The sequence below is a fragment of the Prinia subflava genome, chromosome 4, assembly GCF_021018805.1.
Source record: "Prinia subflava isolate CZ2003 ecotype Zambia chromosome 4, Cam_Psub_1.2, whole genome shotgun sequence".
Classification (NCBI taxonomy): domain Eukaryota; kingdom Metazoa; phylum Chordata; class Aves; order Passeriformes; family Cisticolidae; genus Prinia; species Prinia subflava.
This window is the reverse complement of record NC_086250.1, coordinates 71278805-71299531: the sequence shown is the minus strand read 5'-3', so window position 1 is coordinate 71299531 and position 20727 is coordinate 71278805. Positions and strand designations below refer to the sequence as shown.

At 46.8% G+C, this 20727-nt stretch overlaps 1 protein-coding gene across 1 annotated transcript in view; it reads left to right on the top strand.

Annotated features, from left to right (window-relative positions):
• The window catches only part of PLXNA4 (plexin A4), a 445535-nt gene extending 429332 nt beyond the window's left edge, over positions 1-16203 (top strand). The window contains exons 31-32 of the mRNA XM_063397126.1: positions 9450-9600; positions 10711-16203. Of these exons, the coding sequence (XP_063253196.1) occupies positions 9450-9600; positions 10711-10806 (247 nt within the window). The 3' untranslated portion in view covers positions 10807-16203. The remainder of the gene's footprint in view (positions 1-9449; positions 9601-10710) is intronic.
• The last annotated feature ends 4524 nt before the right edge of the window (positions 16204-20727 follow it).

Sequence of the window (20727 nt, the reverse complement as noted above, 5' to 3'; positions counted from 1 at the left end):
AGAGCTTCTTCCCTGCTTTTATTTTTCTGTGTCAGCTCCACTGACTTAAGGCAGTGGCACCTGGATGCTGTGGGAGATGAAAGAAAAAACCTATCAGGGATGAATAAAATATAATTTGAGTTCTACCCCGAGCTAATGAATTCCTTCTCTCGGTTCTGCGATTGTGCTTTGAGGGAGTTTTTCCAAATCCAAAGGCTTCCAGTGCTGGTTGGAGCTATTTCTGTAGTCAGCATCAGCTGGAGATGGCATCCTTCAAGAGCACGAGGCTTCTTCAAAGAGTGAATCAGGAGATGAAAAGTTGGGGAGTTTAAGAAGTGGTTGAGTAAATCAGAAGAACCTGAAGTCAAACGAACTGCTTTGACGAAGAGGAAACTCTAAGAGGGTAATTAGTCAGTGAGAGATTGGACCCAACTTGAGGCACTCTGGGTTAAAACGTGCCTGGATTTAGAGGTTTGGAAATGGAGCTGAGCTGGGTTGCTCCAAGCCATCCCTTTGAAACCTCTGGTTTCTTGGTGTGGAGCCTTCAGGACTCACAAAACTCAGAGCAGGGAATGACCTTGGCATGAGAAGGAGGCAGGGATGAAAGGACGTTCCTCCAATCCTTCAAACACTTGTTTTCCACCTAGGAATGTGCATTGGGAAGGGAATAGTTACAGCTTCTGGCCTCACCAGTGGTCTGCTTCCACAGGGTGGTCAACTGGAAATTTGATTGCAAAAGATTTCAACAGCAAGACTGTCAGGAATCTTCACTGGTTTTATTTGTTTGTTTGCTTCATGTTTTAGCGTAGGATTTTCTCATGTTTTCAGTTACTTGTTTGTGGTGAGTCAAGTGTTGCCTTCAGAACTGGGATGCATGACAATGACTAATTAAAAATTTTTAAAATTTACCAATTTTTGCAATTTTCTGTCGGCTTAATGGAAAACTATATAAGAAACTGACATCTTTCATGACATTTTGAGAGGTTGGTTGTTTTAGTGCCCATTTCTGTAATTATTCAAGATAATGGATTTGCTGACAACAGCAACAAAAAGAATTATTGTGCATCACTTAACTTTAGTTGAAAATGTTCCCTGCTCATTGCAGGGGGCTTGGACTAGATGACCTTTAAATGTCCCTTCCAACCCAAACTATTTTGTGATTTTATGATCGTTCTTTTATAACATTATTGGAAGCAGAGGTGGACTCTGCCTGCTGGAACAATCCAGCTGAGAAATTCTGGCTTTTGGGAAAAAAACAGGTTCTCTGTTCAAATGAGACACCCAGAGCTGGAAACACGTGGTTAAAAAGTGTCCTGGTGCAGCCACATCTTGGATTTCCTGCTGCAGAACACGAGGCCTGATGAGGCAGGACAATTAACCCAGGAAATTGGGACAGGCTATTTGGCTTTTGTTGAAGCCACGAAGAGTCAGGCTGTAGCTCTAAAACAAAGTGGAGGCTTTTCAATTATCATTATATGGGTCCATTGGAAAAAAAAAATAAAAAGAGGAAAAGAATAGTAACGGTAGAGCAGAATCTCATCTGACTTCAGTTAGTAAAACTCCATAGGCTCTGCTGAATTTACATTAGAGCAGCTTCAGATCTGCATCTTTTCAAGTTTACTTCAAATGTCCCCTTTGAGCCTGGAAATCTGGAGAACTTGGGAGCATTTGATGCAATCCCCAAGCAATACAAAGGGGAGCCTGTTCTAATTGGGACTGTCTCATTAGCATTCAACACCACACTGAAAAATGACAAAGGGCTGTGGCTGACCTTTCATTTCTCTCCATGCTGCCAAGCTTATGATAACACTTGTTTGAACTTCATTAACACCATTTAATTGCCTGCATCACAATCAATATGATGTTTCCCTACTGAAGCCTGGCACGGAGGCAAGGATGTGGCAGACTGAAAAGGGGCAGAGCACAAAAAGCAGAAGCCAAAGACTTTTTCCATTTCACACTGGTGCCCAAAACACCTGCAGGGCTGCAAGGAGAGGGTCTGGTGCTCTTTTTTTTCCTCATCCCTGCAGGGACTTGGTCTCCTTTTGGCTGCTTATTGTGCATTGAAAAGAGCCCCTCTAAGAAAAAGTCAATGGAGACATCACAAGGGTTCTTAACTTAAGAGTCATCCAATGAAGACCGTTCAAAATAGGCTTGCCAGGTTCAGGATCAAAAGAAGCTTAAAGTGATCTGATATGTGGGATTCAGAATTATAACATTTTCATTTTATTGTGTTAACCTGGATGCAAACAGTGCTGACACAGCTGGTGGTACCCAGCTCCTGGGGCCAGGATCTCATCTACTTTTTTTTTCCTTACAAATACAGATACTTTTAAGATAAGGAGGAACCAATTTAAACTAAAAGGGAGAGATTTAAGTGAGATGTTTGGAAGACATTCTTTACTCAGAGGATAGGGAGGCCCTGGCACAGGGTGCCCAGAGAAGCTGTGGCTGCCCCTGGATCCCTGGAAGTGTCCCAGGCCAGGCTGGATGAGGCTTGGAGCACCCTGGGACAGTGGAAGATGTCCCTGCCCATGGCAGGGGCTGGAAATGGATGGGATTTAAGGTCTCTTCCAACCTAAAACATTTCTGATTTGATGATTCATGAAGCAACTGTGATTTGCATCCCATTAGCCTTTAGGTGCCGAGGTCTAGATCTTGTTAGGAAGAGCTCTGAGTGTGTTTGGAGTGCACAAAGCAGACAGTCTGCACCCGTTTGGGATTTCACCCACCCAGTGTGTCAGCTTGGGCTTTCAGGGCTTTCATTTCCTCTCACTAGGAAATCTCTACCTGTGCAGTGCTTGTGATGTGTGTTGACCACTTTGCAGCTAACTTTAGAAACAAACTGGACCAGTGTAAAACAATAAAAAGCTGCATCAGCCCTAACACTGTGAGTTATTAAGGTTTTAAGGAGCAACTCTGAGGGCTTTAAAAAAGAGCATCACATGACAGGTGCAAATCCTGGCTCTACTTTAAAAAAAATGAGTTTTCTGTGCCCCCTCTCTCTCTGCTGGAAAGAAAGCTCAAGAAGCAGCATACCAAAGGTCAAGGCAGGGGGTGTTGTCAGTGGAGATAATAAAAAACAGTGCTGGAAGGGGCCTCGGGAGGTCAACCCGACCATCTCCTGCCTCAGGGCAGGATCAGCTCTGTCTAAACCCTTCCTGGCAGATGCTTGTCTACCCCTTTCTTAAAGGCCTCCAACAACAGAGCCTTGGCTGTCCTCAGGCAATTCATTCCGTGCTTCCCTGTCCTCCCATCAGAGTGTTTTCCCTGCTGGGCAGGCAGAATCTCCCTGGCTGTAATTAAAGCTCAGGCATCCCCAGGGCAGGGGGTAAAGCTCCTTCCCTGCCTCTATCCAGGGCAGCTTCTGGCGCATTTGAGGACTGCTCACTTGTCTTTCTTCACTTTTCATCTCAAAAAGGAAAATCCCAGTGTTTCCTCATCATGGCAAAAAGCTCTTCTTGCACGGTGCAGCTTTCAGCTGGCAGGATGAAAATGTGTCCACATGTGGAGAGTGCAGCCCCACTCATCCTCTGCTCTGCGGTGGTGCTGGGGGATCTCCTCCCCCAGAGGAGGTACCTGTGCACCAAATCACTCCTCGGCTATCGAGCCAGTGCTGTTTATTCCCTCCACTGTTTGTTCCGAGGGCAGAAGCAGCAGGAAAAGCCATGAGCAGGCAAAATAAAAGCACTGCCCTTTCTAGGGCTCTCCCACACAGACAGAATTGTTCCCCACAACGGTTTGGGTTGGAAGGGACCTTGAAGCTCATCTCATCCCACCCCCTGCCATGGGCAGGGACACCTCCCACTGTCCCAGGGTGCTCCCAAACCCCATCCAACCTGGCCTTGGACACTGCCAGGGATGGGGCATCCCTGATTTCCCTGGGCAATCTATTCCAGTGCCTCAGCAGCAGCCCAGATGCTTCCCAGGAAACTCAAAACTGCCTCTCTGTGTCAGTGCATGTCCTTGCACTGCTTCACTGCATCCCATAAAAGAGCTGCTTGTTCCCTATTTCCACCAGCCCTTCCCTGCTGGAGCAGCCCCCATATCCCTTTCGCACACCTCTCCCTCCTTCAGTGGTCTGGATGCAGCCGGCTATTGCATAACCCTAATTATGTTATTGCTGTAATTGTGCCTGCCGTCTGCAGCACATGGATTCGTTACAAGCTTTTCATATGCTAAAATGATTATTAATGAGTGCAGTCCCATCCCAGCGACAAACAACAGCCATGACAAAGAGATCTTTTGGAAGGCAATTAGCTCCATGCTAAGCTGCCTAAACCACGGGCTGTGCTGGGAAATTTCGGGCTGGGGAGGAAGCACTGGCAAGGTGGCTTTTCTCTTCTCTTCTCTTTTGATGAGTTAATGAGTTACTGAGCGGCAGCAGGCACAGTTATTCTTGTGGAACAGCTCCACTAAGGAGCCTTTGTCGGTACCGAGGGAAAGAACATTTATCCCTGGATAAACAGAGGACAAAATGTATTCCCAGGTCACTGTGATATATGCTCAGGTCACTGTTGTGTCGCTTTCCTTGGGAAAACAAAATGAAACAAAACAAAACAAAAGGCAACCCAGGGAAAGATGAGGCTGGAAGGAACAACAATAATTAATTTTTCAGCATAAGAGCACAAACTGTATCCTGGTACATCCCAAATGCTTCTCCATCCATCAGTGGCCATGGAGGGCCTCTCTCCAGTTCAAGGCAGGCTGGGGTGAGTTGCTGTGCTCGTGTGTGAGGACACATCCCATGGCCCAGTTATCCTCACATGCTCCCTCTGAGCTGGAGGGCTGGAATGAAGGGTTTACCCCGATCCCACATCATTTTAATTGCTTATGGAGTCTAATGAACAAATTTCCTGTCGCCACTTCCGAGGATGGAGAGCCTTGAGGTAAGAATGGAGGCTGCTCCTGTGAGTGCAGGGAAACGTGAGGCTGGATCTTTGGATATTCATCTGGGGATCTTCTGGAAACAGCTGGGGAAGGATCCACTGGAGACGAGCAAAACTGAGAATACAGAAGCAGCAGCAAATCTGCTCAGGATTCTCACTCTTGACCCCTTGGAGGCAGGTTAAGCTGAATTTGCTGCTTTGCTTTGCTGCCTTTCTGTCTCATTCAAAGGGAATCTGGCTCCGTCTTGTGTTCTCAGCCTCCTGCTGGCTGTGGAAGTGAGTCCAAGACCTGTCCCTGTCTCAGGTGAGACCTGGGGGTCCTCCACAGGTGACAGAGCACCTCACTGCCCCTGGCACTGCCTCCCAGCCCAGCTCTGGTGTGGGAGCTGTCAGCTGCAGGGGTGATGGAAGCAGCACGGGCAGCCTGGCAAATTCCAGCAGTGGGAATGTGAGGGCCTCTGGGGTTTGGTGACAGCTTCTCAGTGGTTTTTGCATTAGGGGTATGCAAATGGCAGAGAGGCTCTAAGTACCTCTGAGGATCTGGGCTGGAATCGAAGGTAAATAAAGACTCAGCAGGGATGTTGTCATCTCCCTGCTAGGATGCTTTAATACACACATTCATCATTTCTTTAGAGAGCACAGTGATGGCTTCATTAGAAACTCTTCTGCATAAATAAGTCACTGGGCCATAGCAGAATTTGGATGGAAGGATATTATGTCTTCTGGCTCATCTAGATTGGGCTATTGGTAAATGTTTATTTCCTCTTCTTTTTCTTTTATTTTTGCCATAAAATACCTTGGTTTAATGGTTCAGGTGTGTGATGACAGGGAATTGAGTCTGGAGGAGACCAGGATACTTGGGTGGGTGATGGCCTGTGACCCCAGAGCTCTGAGATCACATCCTGGGAGTTTGTCATGGCCAGAGCCCTGAAACTGTGATTCTTGAAACTCAGATCTCTGCATCCCATCCTTGGCTCCAGGGAACATTTCCTGCTGCTTTTCCTTGTTTGGATGAGTCACAGGAGTGTTGTGCTGCTGGGGAATGATCTCTGCTGGGCTGGAAAGGGATGGGGAGCTTTCAAACCCTTGTGAGTCACAGGCTCAAGAGTCTATTGCTACCAGGTGGAAAAGAAACAGGACCAACTTGGAGAAGGAGTTGATAAGTGTGTCTGTGCTCCAGTTTTTGGGAGCACCCTGTCCCTATACCCACTATCCTGCCACCACTTGGTGACAGCTCAACCAGAGAGGAAAAGGAGAATTTTAGCTGCTTGTCAGAGCCAGACTGTCACCTCTGATTTCCTCCACCGACCCCATTTATTTTTGCTGTGATGAGCCCCCTTCTCTTCTCATTCCACCCATCAGGAGGGTGCCTATCCAACATTCACGAGGAGCTGCTCTCCTTTCAGGCACCATCAATCAACCATCAATATTTCACTGCTTTGCAGCCTGTTTTCCCCACAAGTCTAAAAAGTGCTGGTGGCACATGGATTTTTTTTTCCAGTGCCAAGGCACACCTTGTTTTTTGACCATAAGATTCCTTGCTCTTTGACCCCAAGATTCCTTGTTTTTTCAGCCATGTTATGGATGCCACCAATTCCTGACGCTTTCCCTTGTGCAGAACAGGTCTGATCTTCTCCAGCAGGTGATGTCAAGACCTGTTTAAGTTTTTCTGGGAGTGGCAAAGGTCTAAGAAACATTTATTCCTCCTGCTCAACATCTTCTCCTGGAGGCAATTCTGCAGGACAGAGGATTTCCAGATGCTCACCTTGCTCACAGACACCTGTCCAGGTCCACTTGGGGAGAGAGAGTCAGATAGAGGGTAAAGAAAAACAAACCCACACCACTTTTCACCAGGAATGAGAAATATTTAGACCATGGGACTGAGTTAGACTAAGATTTCTGGCTGGTCATAAGCTCAGAAGACAAAATGCCAGGACTCCAGGGAGAGAGATGTTTTTTGTGCCTGCTGGAAGTTGCAGTAAAATTAATGAGGTTTGCACTAGTTTTAATGGTGAAACAGAGTTTAGCTTTGGAAAATGTCAAGCAAGAAAGACCTCTGCCTCCTGTGCCTCCCTCTCCCAAGGATCACATCAACATCCCACCGCCAAAACCAGGATATCAACAGAGTAAATCAGGGTGGGACTGAGGGGCACAAAACCAGACTGAGCACACCTGGAGCCTCCTGGTGTGGAAGGGTTTCCCCCCATGCTCCTGCACTGCTCTGTCTTCCACAGGACACTCCAGCAGCTGCTCTGTCACCGAGTATTTTCCCACTCATCCACCTCAAGGATCCTCATCACACAGCACTTCAGTGTCCAATTTCTCTGCAGTGGCAAACAGCCTCCATCTCAGCAGGTGTCTCCACGCTGTTTACAGGACACCTGTCAGCTCTTTTGGCTCCCCGTCCCCTCTGCCTCCTAATTATAAAATTGTGGATTGCTGCAGTTATGGGCTTTTTTTTTTTCCCTTCTTCTTCTTCTTTTATTTTTTTTTTCCTTGTGCACAAAATGTCAAATTGCAGAAATTAAAAATGTAAATGATGGCGTCTAATTAACCAGTTGACAGCAGAGCACAGCTGCGAGTGACAGTGACTGATTACCTTCTGCAAACCTTGTCCTCCAAGACCTGCCTTACCCGGGGGAGGAAGGACATCAAAAATAGCAACTTCCTTAAAGAGACATCACTCTGCAGATGCAGCCTGCTGGGCAATGGTTCTGGGGCATCCAGATCCTATGGATAAACCCCCAGTCCTCCTGAGCTCCAGGGGAATGCTGTTGACTCCTAGGAAAAGCAGATTTTTCCCAGTCAGACTGGAGCTGAAGGCTGTTGCCACAAATATTTGTTGCCACAAATGTGAGGCAAAAAGGAGATACTGAGCAGGAGAGTTGTAGACTGGATTTAGTGGGGAAGGTGGGTGATGTTAGCAAGGGGGGCAGATGTAGTGGTGAGAATGGTGCAAGCAAAAATAGAAATATTTGGGGTTTTTCTGTGCATGGGAGTGAAATCCTGAGCTCTCAGTGGGCAGCAAGGTTTCTCTGGGAAGAGAGGCAGGGCTAAAAGCCCTTGAATGGCAGACAAAAAGGTCCAGCTTCAATCCAGCTCCTACTGATGGCACAGGAAAGGTTTATAGGATACCCTTTGGGGCTTCGTTCTCAGATTGGGGTGAATACAACACATGTCTGGTGCTCAGGATTAGTGCTCAGTCATTTCCACTTTGGCTAGGTCACCTTTCTTGCTGTAAAAGAACAGCATGAGCAGGTATATAACTAGAAAAACCCAACACTAAGTGTATTTTTTTTTCTCCTTTTTGTTTGTGGATTTCTGTAGCAGTGTGATTTTAGATGGTGGAGCTGTTACCTATTTCCCAATAAGCATTTCCTGTGGAAAAGGTGCCTGGGGAGGATTCAGGCAAAGCAGTCAGGTGCACACACCACAGCCAGCTCAGCAAAGAGAGGCAAGAAGGGCCTTTTGTGTGATAATTCCAGCCAAGGTTTATTCCAACATGCCAAAGGGATTAGGGTCAAAAGACCATGTGCACTGGCCTAAATAGAGGTCAGGAACCAATGGTCTGAGGGCACAGGGGTGGCACAAGGGGCAGGGCAAAGGGCAGTGACCTGCAGGGGACACGGGGCTGGCCACCAGGGATACCAAAAACAATGGGGAAGCAGGGAAAGGAGAAACCACGAAGGGCACTGGGAGAGAAGGAGACTGGGGTAGATTACACAGTGTTGCAAATCTTCCCACCACGGGGGAAGACTTTTCTTTCAGCTTGGGTGGAAAACTCTGTGGCAGCTTGTAAGAGATGTGTCGATGAGGGATGTTTGAGACAACAGGCGGTTCTCAAAATGCTGTTTATGGCATAGATGAGGTTACAGAATTCTTGGGTTGTGGGTAACAGAGCCAGCCTAAAGCTGCCAGCTCCAGCTGATAGACAAGCCTGAAGCCACTTTGGTTCTGGTTACAATGCATTATATAGTTTTTTTTACTGAGCATCTTAATACAAAACAACCAATCAGCATCATACACAACACCTTTACATTTACCTGTAGCCTATCATGACTACTATCATTACTATATTATGTTACAATTTAAGCTTAAGGTTATTTTTCTGTTTTCTGCAGTGGAAAATTCTTCTTACTTTGGTAAAAACATGGCGTTTTTTGCTTATGGTATCTTTTGCTTTTCTAAGACCTATTTCTGCTTGGTAGAAACATCTTCTTTGTTTGTGGGAAATACATCTTTTGCTCTAGCCATAAAACCTCCTTCCAACTTGACTTAACCTTTGCTTTCTTAGTTGTCCAGTAACAACCGGCTCAGCAATTCTAACTTTAGAACCTTTATTCTTCTATATCAAATCTTGCTTTCATTTTTATTCTGCTTTCAGTTTCTACATTCAGAAAGGGAGGTTTCTGCTCAACTTGCATATCTATAAAATTTTTGGGTTAAAATTCAGTCTTTGCCAACAGTAGCTCTTTCCAGGCCTGGGAATCCCCCGGAGAGGTTTGACGGATTCCCCAGATTTCACTTCTGCAGCTCCTGCTCCTCCCCTCAAGGAGTGACAGCTGTGTTTGTGCCCCTCAGGTACTACTCGGACATCGCCAAGATGCCAGCCATCAGCGACCAGGACATGAACGCCTACCTGGCCGAGCAGTCCCGCATGCACATGAACGAGTTCAACACCATGAGCGCGCTCTCCGAGATCTACTCCTACGTGGGCAAGTACAGTGAGGAGGTGAGAGCCTGCCCGCTGGAATCCTGGAAAATTAGGCTTTAGTTGTTCTTTAGTTGTTCCTTTTTTTCCACCTTCTTCCTTCTCTTCCTGTGTAAAGAGCTGGTGGTATTCTCTAATTGGTTAGTAAAGTCTGCATTGTGGACTTCGAATGGTTGGTTATTGGGTTTAAAGTAAAAATAATTTAGGTGGCATTTTTCAACTGGATGGCTAGTCCTTGAAAAGACCTGGCAGAGACAGAGAGGTGCTCCCTTTTACCTTCTTTTTCTAACTTGCTAGTCAGAGCTCACGGCTCGTGAGGCTGTAATATAGATAAGAAATAATAAAAACTGAATCCAAACACAAAACTATGACTCCCAATCCTGACCTTGGCAGAAAAAGAAGCCAGAACTGTCACACCTGGAGGCCCTTGTGGGGAGCCAGGGGACAGCCCACCCATCCCCAGGGTGTGTCACTGGCACCTGTCTGCATCCTGGCCAGGAGGGTGAAGGATTTAAGGAATGAGAAACAAGGCCTGGGGTTTTGAAAGGGAAGGTCTGGGATTTTGGGTCTCCTCAGTACTCCTCTCTGTATCCCTGTTGTTTTGTGTCTCTTGGTCAATCAGGCTCAGCTGGTTTGAACTAGCTGATGGTCAGATGTTAACTCACTGCAGAGGAGCACTACATGAGCTTTACATCCAAAGTGACCAAAAATTGGTTAAGGACTGTTCCCAACGTCATTCCAGACACCCTAAACCCCCCCAAAATGATCCAACACAGACTTCAGGGTGTCCAGCATGGTTCTGTGTTTTGAAGGCCATATGAGTCCCCTTAGGGCATTGCAAGTGGCATGGCCAGGTGATGGATAAAGCTCATAGATAAATAACTGATCTCCAAGATAAGAATCCATTTGATTGGTTGCAATCCAGGGGTCTGCACTGAGTCAGATCAAACCCAAACACCCTGCCTAGTTCTCTCCTGGCTGACTGACCTGCCTTGCTAAGCTGATCTAAGCTGAGCCTGGGACCTGCCTTAGAGAAAGCTAGCCCTCCTCTGCTGCTCTAAGATGCTGGACTCAGTCATTTTGGGGAAAGAAACCGAAATCCCAACGACCTCTTCCTCTCTCCTTTTCCAGATTCTCGGAGCCCTCGATCAAGATGACCAGGCTGGGAAACAGAAACTTGCCTACAAACTTGAACAAGTCATAACCCTCATGAGCATAGACAGCTGAGAACTGTCCTGCCAGGGACACCCTGGGAGGGATAAACCAAGTCGTGCCTCACTCAAGATCATCATCTTTACCAAGTGCAAGTTTTGATGGGCTGTAAGCAGAGTCACCCGAACAGCGCTCCTTTCTTTCTCTCTCTCTCTCTCCCTGCCCTCTCTCTTTCTCTCTTTTTCTTCTCTTTCCAAATCTATGGACAAAGAGACAGAGCCCCAGGGGTTAAAAGAAAAGACTGCAGAAGAATCTTGGCTCTGGGGCCGTGAAGACATTCGGGTGGAGCTCTCCTTTTCACAGCTTCCCCTCTGCCTTTTGCCCTAGAGAGAAACTATTGAACACACACAAAAACCCCACCAACCCTCCCCCAGCATCGCACCCTCGCTCTGCAGAGGTGAAACTGGGAGGTAACTTCTGTCATGCTGCTTTAACTGCCCTCCGAGGGCTGTAGCCTCTGGAGAGGACATGGGAATGAACTCAGTGTTACTCAAGTGTCCCCAAGGGGAAGGCAGCCTGCCTGCAGGGCTCCTGGAGGGCAGAGCCACTCCGGCTCCTCTCCTGCAGAGCCACTGCAATTCTATCCCTCGATGGACACCCACTGGGAGAAGAGGCTCCCCGAAAAACCCCACAGCTCCGTCCAGAGCAGGACAGCTGTGGCTCACCCTGCCTGGGCAAACAGCTGCTCTCCTGAGGCAGGGGAAGGGTCCAGAGGGGACGAGGAGACCGAGGCTCCCCTGCCCACGTGTTCCATATGGTTCTTCTTGTTTTCCCAAGAGCCGCGTGTCCCCGCTCCGTCTTTCCCGTCGTGTCCTGTTGGTCGTAGCACTGCAGCAAAAGGCTCTTTCTGCTTGGTGGCATCCCCTCAGTGCTGGTGGTTTTGCTCCTTCTGGCAGCACAGCATCGTCCCCCTCGTTCCCACCTCGGCTTGGAAGGCAGGAGCCACAGGCCTCGGTTTGTTCCAGGCAAGGAGCTCTGCCTCAAAGGAAGAACCAGAAGGATCTTTTGTTGGATTGTTTTGGGTTTTTTTTAAGCTGTTCTTTCCATTTGTTTCCTCGACTGGAAACATCGCACACACTGTTGTTTTCCCACGGTGGAATATCGGAGGGTTACTGAAATGCTTGCTGTGAAGTGAGGTGGTGCACGGGGCCGATGGTAAGGCCTTCCTTCCAAGCCACTCCTAAGAGAAAATGTCACCACACATTTTGGAAGGAAATCCTGGAGGAAATCCGAATGAAACACTGCAAAAAATTCTTCTACCTAGATCCCCCCAGCTGAACTGCCTGTCTTCTGGAGGTCTCTGAACTGCTGTGAGCCCATCTGCCTTTTGGTGCCAACTCCTGGCCTTTCCTCTTCTCCATTTCTGGAACCAACAGGCCTTGCTGAAGGCACAGTTGCTGCCTGGGAAGGATTTTATCTCTCTTTGCACTTCTTATCCCTTCAGGGATCGCTGTCACCATGAGACAATTGTGGGGGACCACCCTGTCCCTGTCCCATCCTCTGCTCAGCCTCTCCAGAACATCTCAACTTGTTTCATGGCCAACCAAAGGGGAGTGAGCTCCTGCATCTCTTTTGCCTTCAGCTGTTCCGTTCACACGGCTGCCAGCCCAGATAACAGCATGATTAGAGACCCTCGGGGTGTGGAGAACCTTCCTCGTACACCAGGGAGGCAAGAGCTGGGCCAGCATTCATCTCCCCAGACGTGAGCAGAGCTCCCTGGCAGATGGAGGAGTGGCTGGAGAATCAGCCCACACCCACATCACCCCATCCCTGGAGCCACAGCCTGGATCTGCTTTGCACCTGGAGGGAGGAAGGGGTGCTGGCGGGGTGTGTAAACTGATCACAGAGCGAGTTCTTTTGGGTTTATTCCTGTCTCTTGCCATCAAACCAGAACCTCTTGGGAGTGACAGGTCCCGAGCGCGTGTGAGGGGGGGATGTGCTGCAAGCAGGAGTCAGTCAGCGGGAGGGTTTCCTTCAGCCAAGCAGATACACACGTAGGCGAGTCCAAAACCACTCAGCAGTCCAAAACTGGGCATGTCTGTGGGGAGAAAATCACCAGATTCACGTTGAAACAGCAAACTTAGGGACACGTCTTGGTTTTAAACCCCCAGACATTTCTCTCTTGATTACAATTCCGATTATTTTTGTGCGTGTGCGTGTGTATCTGTGTGCGCGTGTGCGTTCCTTCCTTTTTTTTTTTCCTTTTTGGTTCTTGCTTGCTTTCTGTCGGATTGCTGAGCTGATGGACTCGTCATGCACCTTATGGACATCTCAGCAGTTTTAAGAGGCCTGCGCATTGGGGATGGTTTGGGTTTGGTTGGTTCTGCCATGGTTTTGTTGATCCATTTTTAGTAACGTCGGCGCATGTTCCAGATCCATTGATTATGGCTGTGAAAGTGGGAAGTCCCACCAGAGCCAGTGGTAAGAAGATGACAACAAACAACACAAACACAGTATTTTTTATAAGTACGGTAAATTAAAAATAAAAAAAAAAAAAAAAAAAAAGGGAAAAATTAAAAAAAAAAAAAGGAAGAAACCAAAGGTTTTGACAAACAAAGTGCCACAAAAGATAAATATGGACCCTATTGTCATGCCTTGTACTCACAGCTGGATGGTAGGAGTCTAAGGACAAAGAGCTGGCTTGGAGGGAAGTGGTTATGAGTGATGGGCGATCCTGCCTGGACATGCGCACATGAGAGGAAGAAGAAGCTGTTTAATAACAAAAAAAAAAAAAAAAAAAAAAAAGAAAGAAAAAAAGTATCAAAATGAACTGGTGTGATCCTGCACTGTTACTGAAGTCAGAGGAGCACCACAGGGGAAATCTGAGACTCACCCTGTTTCTTTTCGATGTTTTCAGGGCTGTGTTTTTGGTTTGTTATGGTTGTTTTCCATGGTTGGTATTTTATTTCTTCTTGCTGGTACGGAGTTTTTCATCTGTATATTATATATATATATTTTTCGAGAAAAACTTGAACACCTCAGAGACACTGAGAATGAAAAACTTAAGGGAAATGGGAAGCACCAGGAGACTGGTGTCTTAATCCTTTCCAACTTCCCATTTAGGTATTTCTGCTTTCTCTCCATCTTCTCTTTCCCCCATGCCCCAGGATTTGAAAGAAAATCTGCGTTTTGCTTCTCTTTCATCTCCTCTTTATTTTTATTTTTGTCTTTCCGTTTCTCTTTACTTTGGTGTTTGAGCTGGATTTGCTTTTTTGCTTGGAAAATGTGCCAGAATTGTGATGTAAATGCGTGGGCTTCCTCCCCTGTCCCCTTCAGTGCCCTTGCCATTTCCAACCAGTATCCCAGAATCCCCCAGTCTACGAGAAGTCTTGGCATCTTTCTTCCCAGCCTTCCCAGTTGAGCTAACTATTTTTAAAGTGCATGTAAAATACAACTAAAAACAAAGACACAAGCAGAAGAATGAGCCCTACTACAACACGGATGCTTTCTTTTCCTTTTCCTTTGGTTTCTTTTCCCCCACCTCCCTTTCCACACTTGACCAAAAATTCTGGATAAATAGGTAGTGTCCCACACTGTTTTTCAAGCCCCACAGAGAGAACTGGAGCCAAAGTTCCTAGAAGCCCATGGACAGGCTCCTAATATCCAGAATATTCCAGACAATAGGCTGATCTTTATGGGCACTTCTCAAACGCTGCAATCAAATAATTAATGCTGAAACCTGCAGAAACAGAGGAAAGGCAACTCATGAAGACTCTCTGAGGTTCCGTGGAGAGAGTCAAGACTATTTCTCCACTGCAGGGTTTGTTTTGGGGCTTTGCAGCTGGGTTAGAGGAGCAAAGGGTGAACAGCCCCTCTGCCAACACCTCCTGTCCTCCCTGTGAGTGGGACTCAGCTGTCAGTGGTGGTGATCTGAGACCTGATCCATCACTTCATGTGCTGGTGCAGACTGAGCCTTCCAGAGAACACCAGTGTGGGGAAATCTGTGTGTGTGTCTGGAATGAGGTGTTGGAGGGTGTTTGCCCTCCAACAGACAGCGCAGGGGAACGATCGAGGAGAAATTCAGAGGTCACCTTCCTCTCCTGGCATAGAATCACAGAATCATTTGGGTTGGAAAAGACCTCTAAGATCACAGAGTCTGAATGTTAAAACATGCCCCAGTCCTTCTCTTCCCACTCTTCATCCTGTCCTGAACATATCCAAGGGTTTGGTCCAACCCAACACACACCAGCCTTGCTCTATTAGATAAGAGGGCTATGCCAGTTTTCATCCCTGTAGTGTTACCTCTTATCTTGCATCTTTGATACTGAAGACCATAAAATTTATTGGGTCATGAAGAAGATTTATCAGCAGAATTTCATTTGTTAATTGCTTAAATTGAAAAGTGATGACCAAATTTTCCTGACCTTGTGCATTCACCTACAGGAAAATGTTTGCCGTGAAGGGAATGAGACCAAACAAATCAGATAATTGTCATTGTTTTTAATAATACTGTTAGAAACTGATAGATCAAATTTGAAGAGTCCAGTCAGGGTCAGCCTTCCTGTTGAGCCCCCTCTGAATTTCCTGGAGTCTGGGATGCCTGTGAGGTAAAAACCCAAGCACAGTATTAGAAGGACAATTGTTCAGAAACTAAGTCAAAACATGAAATGTAGATCTGTCCTTCCCCAAGGCTTTAACAAACTGCTTTGGGAAGAGACACTGCTATGTGGGAGACTCTTCCAAAGGAAGATTGGAAACCTGCAAGGACTCAGTCCCAGAGCTTGGCCAGGTGGGACATACATTTGTGTCTACAAGGAATACTCAGAATCGCGGAATCACAGAACAGTTTGGGTTGGAAGGGAACTTAAAAATTATCTCATTCCAACCTCCCTGCCATGGGCAGGGACACCTCTCACCACCCCAGGGTGCTCCAAACCCTGTCCAGCCTTACTTGGAACACTTCTAGGGATCCAGGGGCAGCCACAGTTTCCCTGGGGTGACTCCAGGACAATTTGCTCTGTGCATTTGATGAGTAGTGAGAGTTGTCCTCCAGGTGGAGGTTTTGGGATGTCCTAACTCTTGCCATCCAAACTTGGATGCTGCTGTAGAGCAGGAGACTGGTGAAACACGTGAACCTCAACATCCTGGTGTGAACCTCAACCCCCTGCCCATTCCCAGCCTGAATTTTCCTGCTTTGCACCTGGTGCAGCTCCCATTTCAGGGTAGTGTTTGCAGTTTTCCCTCATCTCTGTGACTGTGCAATGCCCCTTTCTGCAAAAAAAAAGAATCATGCTGTCTTACTGAGAATAACTATTTTGTGGAGAGTGCTTTGAAAATAGAGCTTGTTGGCTGTGCTTTATTTGGGATGGCTCAGCTCTCTGCACTTGGAGAAGCACCCAAAGGGACACAGGCTAACAGCAAAAAAAAAAAAAAAAAGTAATTTCTAGAAAGATGTCAAAAAAAAAAGTAAAACAACAAACACTTGGAAAAATAAACCCACCACAACCCCCACTGAAGTTACAAAGCTGCTTAGTCTGAACAACCTGTCACGTGTGTGATTTCTGTTGTCGTCGTTGTTTGTTCATTGTTTGGTTGGTTTTGTTTGGTTGTTTGTTTTGGTTTGGTTTTTATTATTTTTTTTTATCTTCTGTTCTATAAATGGAGAGTTTACCTCAAGAAATTCTTTCTGCTTGGAAACAGATCACCTCAAAGACGCTCGCAGCAGAGAGCAGTGTGCAGGGAAGCTCAGTAAAGCAAACTTGGGTGTGGAAAACAGAGGGAAAACCAGGACATTCAGGCTCTTTTCAGCATTCCCTTCTCTTACTGGTGAGGCCTGGCCTTTCCCAGTGGAGAAGCTGCTGTTCTCTTTCAGATAGACTGAGGCACAAGAGCCAGCTGGAGAAATCAAGGCACATGTCCAAGCTTGAAGTCCTTTCTGAAGTATCTTAAGAGAACCTTGGTGTTATTCAAACTTTCTATGCTGCTCTTTCTCCGTTCCCTGGAGAAATTCCACTTTCCAGCCCAGGCTGGGGTAAGGAAGCAGAGAGATTAGGTGCTAGCTAAATGTTCCCAGTGTTTTCCCCAAGGAATCAAGAGGCAACTGGATTATTTAAGGTCACAAGAGAGGCCCTTCCTTGTGTCTGACCCCGTGTCTTGGACGTACACGTGAGCCCAGAAGTCTCATTCTCTTGTTTTGCTAAAGCTTCCAACTTAAAATCAATGGAAAGACATTTCCTTTCACCAGTGTTACTAACAGCCTCGAAGAGATGTCAAGACAGCATTAGAAAGGAGGTTGGGATCCTTTTTCTTAGGTTGTTGTTGTTGTTGGTTTGATTTTCTTTTGAACTGATCCTAGTTAAAAAAAAAAAAAAAAAAGAAATAAAATCTATACTATTTAAATTGGAATCCCGTTGTTACTTGGTAAAGGCAAAGCTTCTGTACCTTTGTTATAATTAATTGTATACCTGTGTATGTAAATATAAGGCATTCCTATTTTGCAGTCCAGAACAAAAAAGAAAAAAAAAACAAACAACTATTTGTAATATAGAATAAAGTTTATTAAAAAAAAAAATAAAGAAATAAAAATGCCCCAGGCTGTGATTGCTGCTTTCTGTGTCAAATGGAGGCAGAGGGAAGAAACTGAAGTCAAGGAAAAGCTGGAAATATCTTAAAGATCATCGAGTCCAGCTGCCATGTCCAGTGCTAAACTGTGTCCCCATATCCACACATTTTGGAACCTTCCTTCCTTCCTTCCTTCCTTCCTTCCTTCCTTCCTTCCTTCCTTCCTTCCTTCCTTCCTTCCTTCCTTCCTTCCTTCCTTCCTTCCTTCCTTCCTTCCTTCCTTCCTTCCTTCCTTCCTTCCTTCCTTCCTTCCTTCCTTCCTTCCTTCCTTCCTTCCTTCCTTCCTTCCTTCCTTCCTTCCTTCCTTCCTTCCTTCCTTCCTTCCTTCCTTCCTTCCTTCCTTCCTTCCTTCCTTCCTTCCTTCCTTCCTTCCTTCCTTCCTTCCTTCCTTCCTTCCTTCCATCCTTCCTTCCATCCTTCCTCCCTCCCTCCCTTCCCCCCTTCCTCCCCTCCCTTTATTGTCATCTCTCTTTTCCTTTTCCTGTCACACAAAAACACATTTATTGGATTCAGTTGTTGTTGTTGTTGTTGCAAAGGTGGGATCCAGACAGGTTATTCCTTTCCATTTGCTTTTGGGGTGTCAGCAGCTCTATTAGAAAAAAAAAAAAAAAAAAAAAAAAACAACCAAGAAACACACAAAAGACACAACCCAAGCAAAAAAAAACCAGGTAGCTCACAAATTCAGGGATGCTACTGAAGGAACCACGTGTGAGGCTTGTGGAATGCAAACAGCTTTCTCTCAGCTCCATGGAAACCATGAAAAGGAAGCAAGAGAGTGGATTTCAAAGAGGGAAATGAGCTGAAGGAAGCTCTGACAGCTTCAGGCTGGTACTGCTCAGCAGTGTCTGGGGACCTGCAGAAGAGCAGCACAGGTACAGCTGTAACTGTCCACATCCAGCCATGGAAATGACACATCTCTGCCCAGCTGCTCCTTGGGACACACAGGAAAAGCCTCAGGGCTCAAATCCCTCTGCCATCACATCCCAGCAGCAGCTCAGCCAGTCCCAGCAGTGTTCCCCACACCAGCACCTCCCACCAGACCCCTCAGGCCAGCAGGGTGAGTTGCAAGAATTGATGTTAAAAGTTTTGTGTGCAAGAAAAAGCTTCAGGTTTTGGCTCTTCTGAATTAACCAATGTGTTTAGGGTAAAACCCCAAACCACCTCTAAATAAAGAGTTATGAGGTGTTTTGTTTTTCAAGGCATTGTTTAAACCTAAACTAAAATATCTCACTCAAACATTCCTTTCAGACAAAGTGGTTGTATTTACACATCCACCAGAGTAATTTTAGGATGTGTCTCCACCAGAAACTGCATAACAAGAGAGACAATGTCCCTGTAGAAATAGGAGCTTCCCTGTCAGTAAGATCAGACAGGAAAAGGAAAAAGTGGAGAGGAACCTGAGGCACAAAGAGGTGGAATGGATTGCCTGGAATCTCAGAAGGAAAGCTCTCTGCAGCCCAGTAGCAATCCCAACCCACCCAGACACTGTTTTTGTGGCTGGTCACAGCTGTGTGTTACAGATTTGGGAGAATCCATAGGGCAGGGCACAGCTGGGATCAACATTGTGACCCTGTTGATACATCCTGGACCAGTTTCCTCTTGTCTTGTGACTGGGAAACAACAAAACACCAACTATTCCCACCAAACACCCTTCCAAATATTGAATGGAGCTGCAATCACTGAGAACAGCCAAGCAAAACTCCAGGCTTGTGGTAATTCCCTGTTGTCAGCTGGAAAATGTTTGGTTTTGGAGGAATTACAAGTGGGGGCTCTGCTCAGCAGAGAATTTCCCTGTGGATTTAATGAAAGCTGCACAAGTAGGAGGGAGGAGGAAAACCTCTGACATGGATCATGTCTGCAGCAGGGCAGGGCATCGCTCTGATGCTCCCTGGGACCTTCCTGTGGTCGCATGTGTGTGACAGAGACTGCAGGCAGCAGCCTCTTCTCCCAGTTCCAGCCTCTGGAATGCCTCTGTCCAGCTCCCAGATCAGCTAAGCTGGATATTCAAGGCCAGGTAAGTATTTGCAAAGCAAGCAGGAGCCACTTTCTCATCATTAAAGTTTGAAAAGCTCTCTAAGATCACCAAATTCAAGTGTTAACCCAGCACTGCCAAGCCACCACTAACCCATGTCCCCAAGTGCCAAAGAAAGGACTTTAGTCCTTTCCCTAAAGTCACTGCTGTTTCTCTGCCCATGCTGGATTCTCCCTCCCACAAGCTACAGAAAAGAGCTTTCAGAGCTTTCCTGCTTTTATGGTCCATGAGAAATCATGGCCATTTCCTGTACCTCAACCCTTGCCTTCTTCCAGCTCCTCCAGTGAGGAAATGGTGACCATTTGCTTTGGGTCTGTGACACCCCTGGTGTAAATAATATCCCCGAAGTGTCCCACAGAAACCTGGCAGGGGGAAAGGCCCTGCAAAGCTCAGGGATGTTCTTTATCTCCCAGGTGAAAGCTGGGAACCCCTCTGCAGCTCAGCTTCCCAAAGCAATCCCAGATGTCAGCTGAGAAGGACCATTTCCAGCACGCTGGGGAGGATTCATTTTGCCTTTATTATTTCCCATTTCCTGCTTTCCGACTCTTCCCAGGTTCAGCTGCCTGGATTGCATTAAGATGTTCCCCTCACCATTCCCCATCCCCGGGGATTTTCTGGTTCAGCAGAGAATAACTCAGCAGCAGCTCTCTCTGGATATCCAAGAGAGATACTGGATAATATCCCTTGGAGATACTTGTCCAAGTGTTCTCTTCCCTTGCTCAGCCCCAGGTGCACCTCACCAAGGGGGTGACAGGGGTAAGGACCATAACTCTGAGTCCCTTGCCCTGCAAAGACCTGCCAGCCTCAATGTCAAGGTGTTCCAGCTTATTGAGTGGCAAGAAAATGATCCTGGGACCAGTCAGGTTCTGTTAATAAAGTCGCAGAATTGTTTGTGTTGGAAGGAACTTTAAAGATGATCCAGTTCCATCTCCTGCCACGGGCAGCGACACCTCCACTAGATCAGGCTGATCAGAGCAGGATTTCTGCAAAATCACCTCTGATGATGAGGAGTGTTCTGGGTGGCCAGGGGTGTTTTCTCTTGTGGGGCTGGTCCTGTATCTCTGTGCAGCCACCAGTGAAAACTGAGCCCTTCCAGGACCCATCCCATTACAGCCCTGCTGGCTCAGATCAGGGACTGACAGAGGGAAACGCTGTTTCCTCTGGCTGGCTCCAGGGAGGAGCTCACCCAGCTGCAGAGGATTGCACTGAGCCTTTCCAAAGCCAGGTGGGATGAATCCCAGCAGTGGCTCTTCCTTGACCTTTTTTGCTGTAATTGTTTTAGGAAAACTCTCTTGTTACACACACAGCAGAGCCCTGAACTTCCCTGCCATGTGCTGCATTCC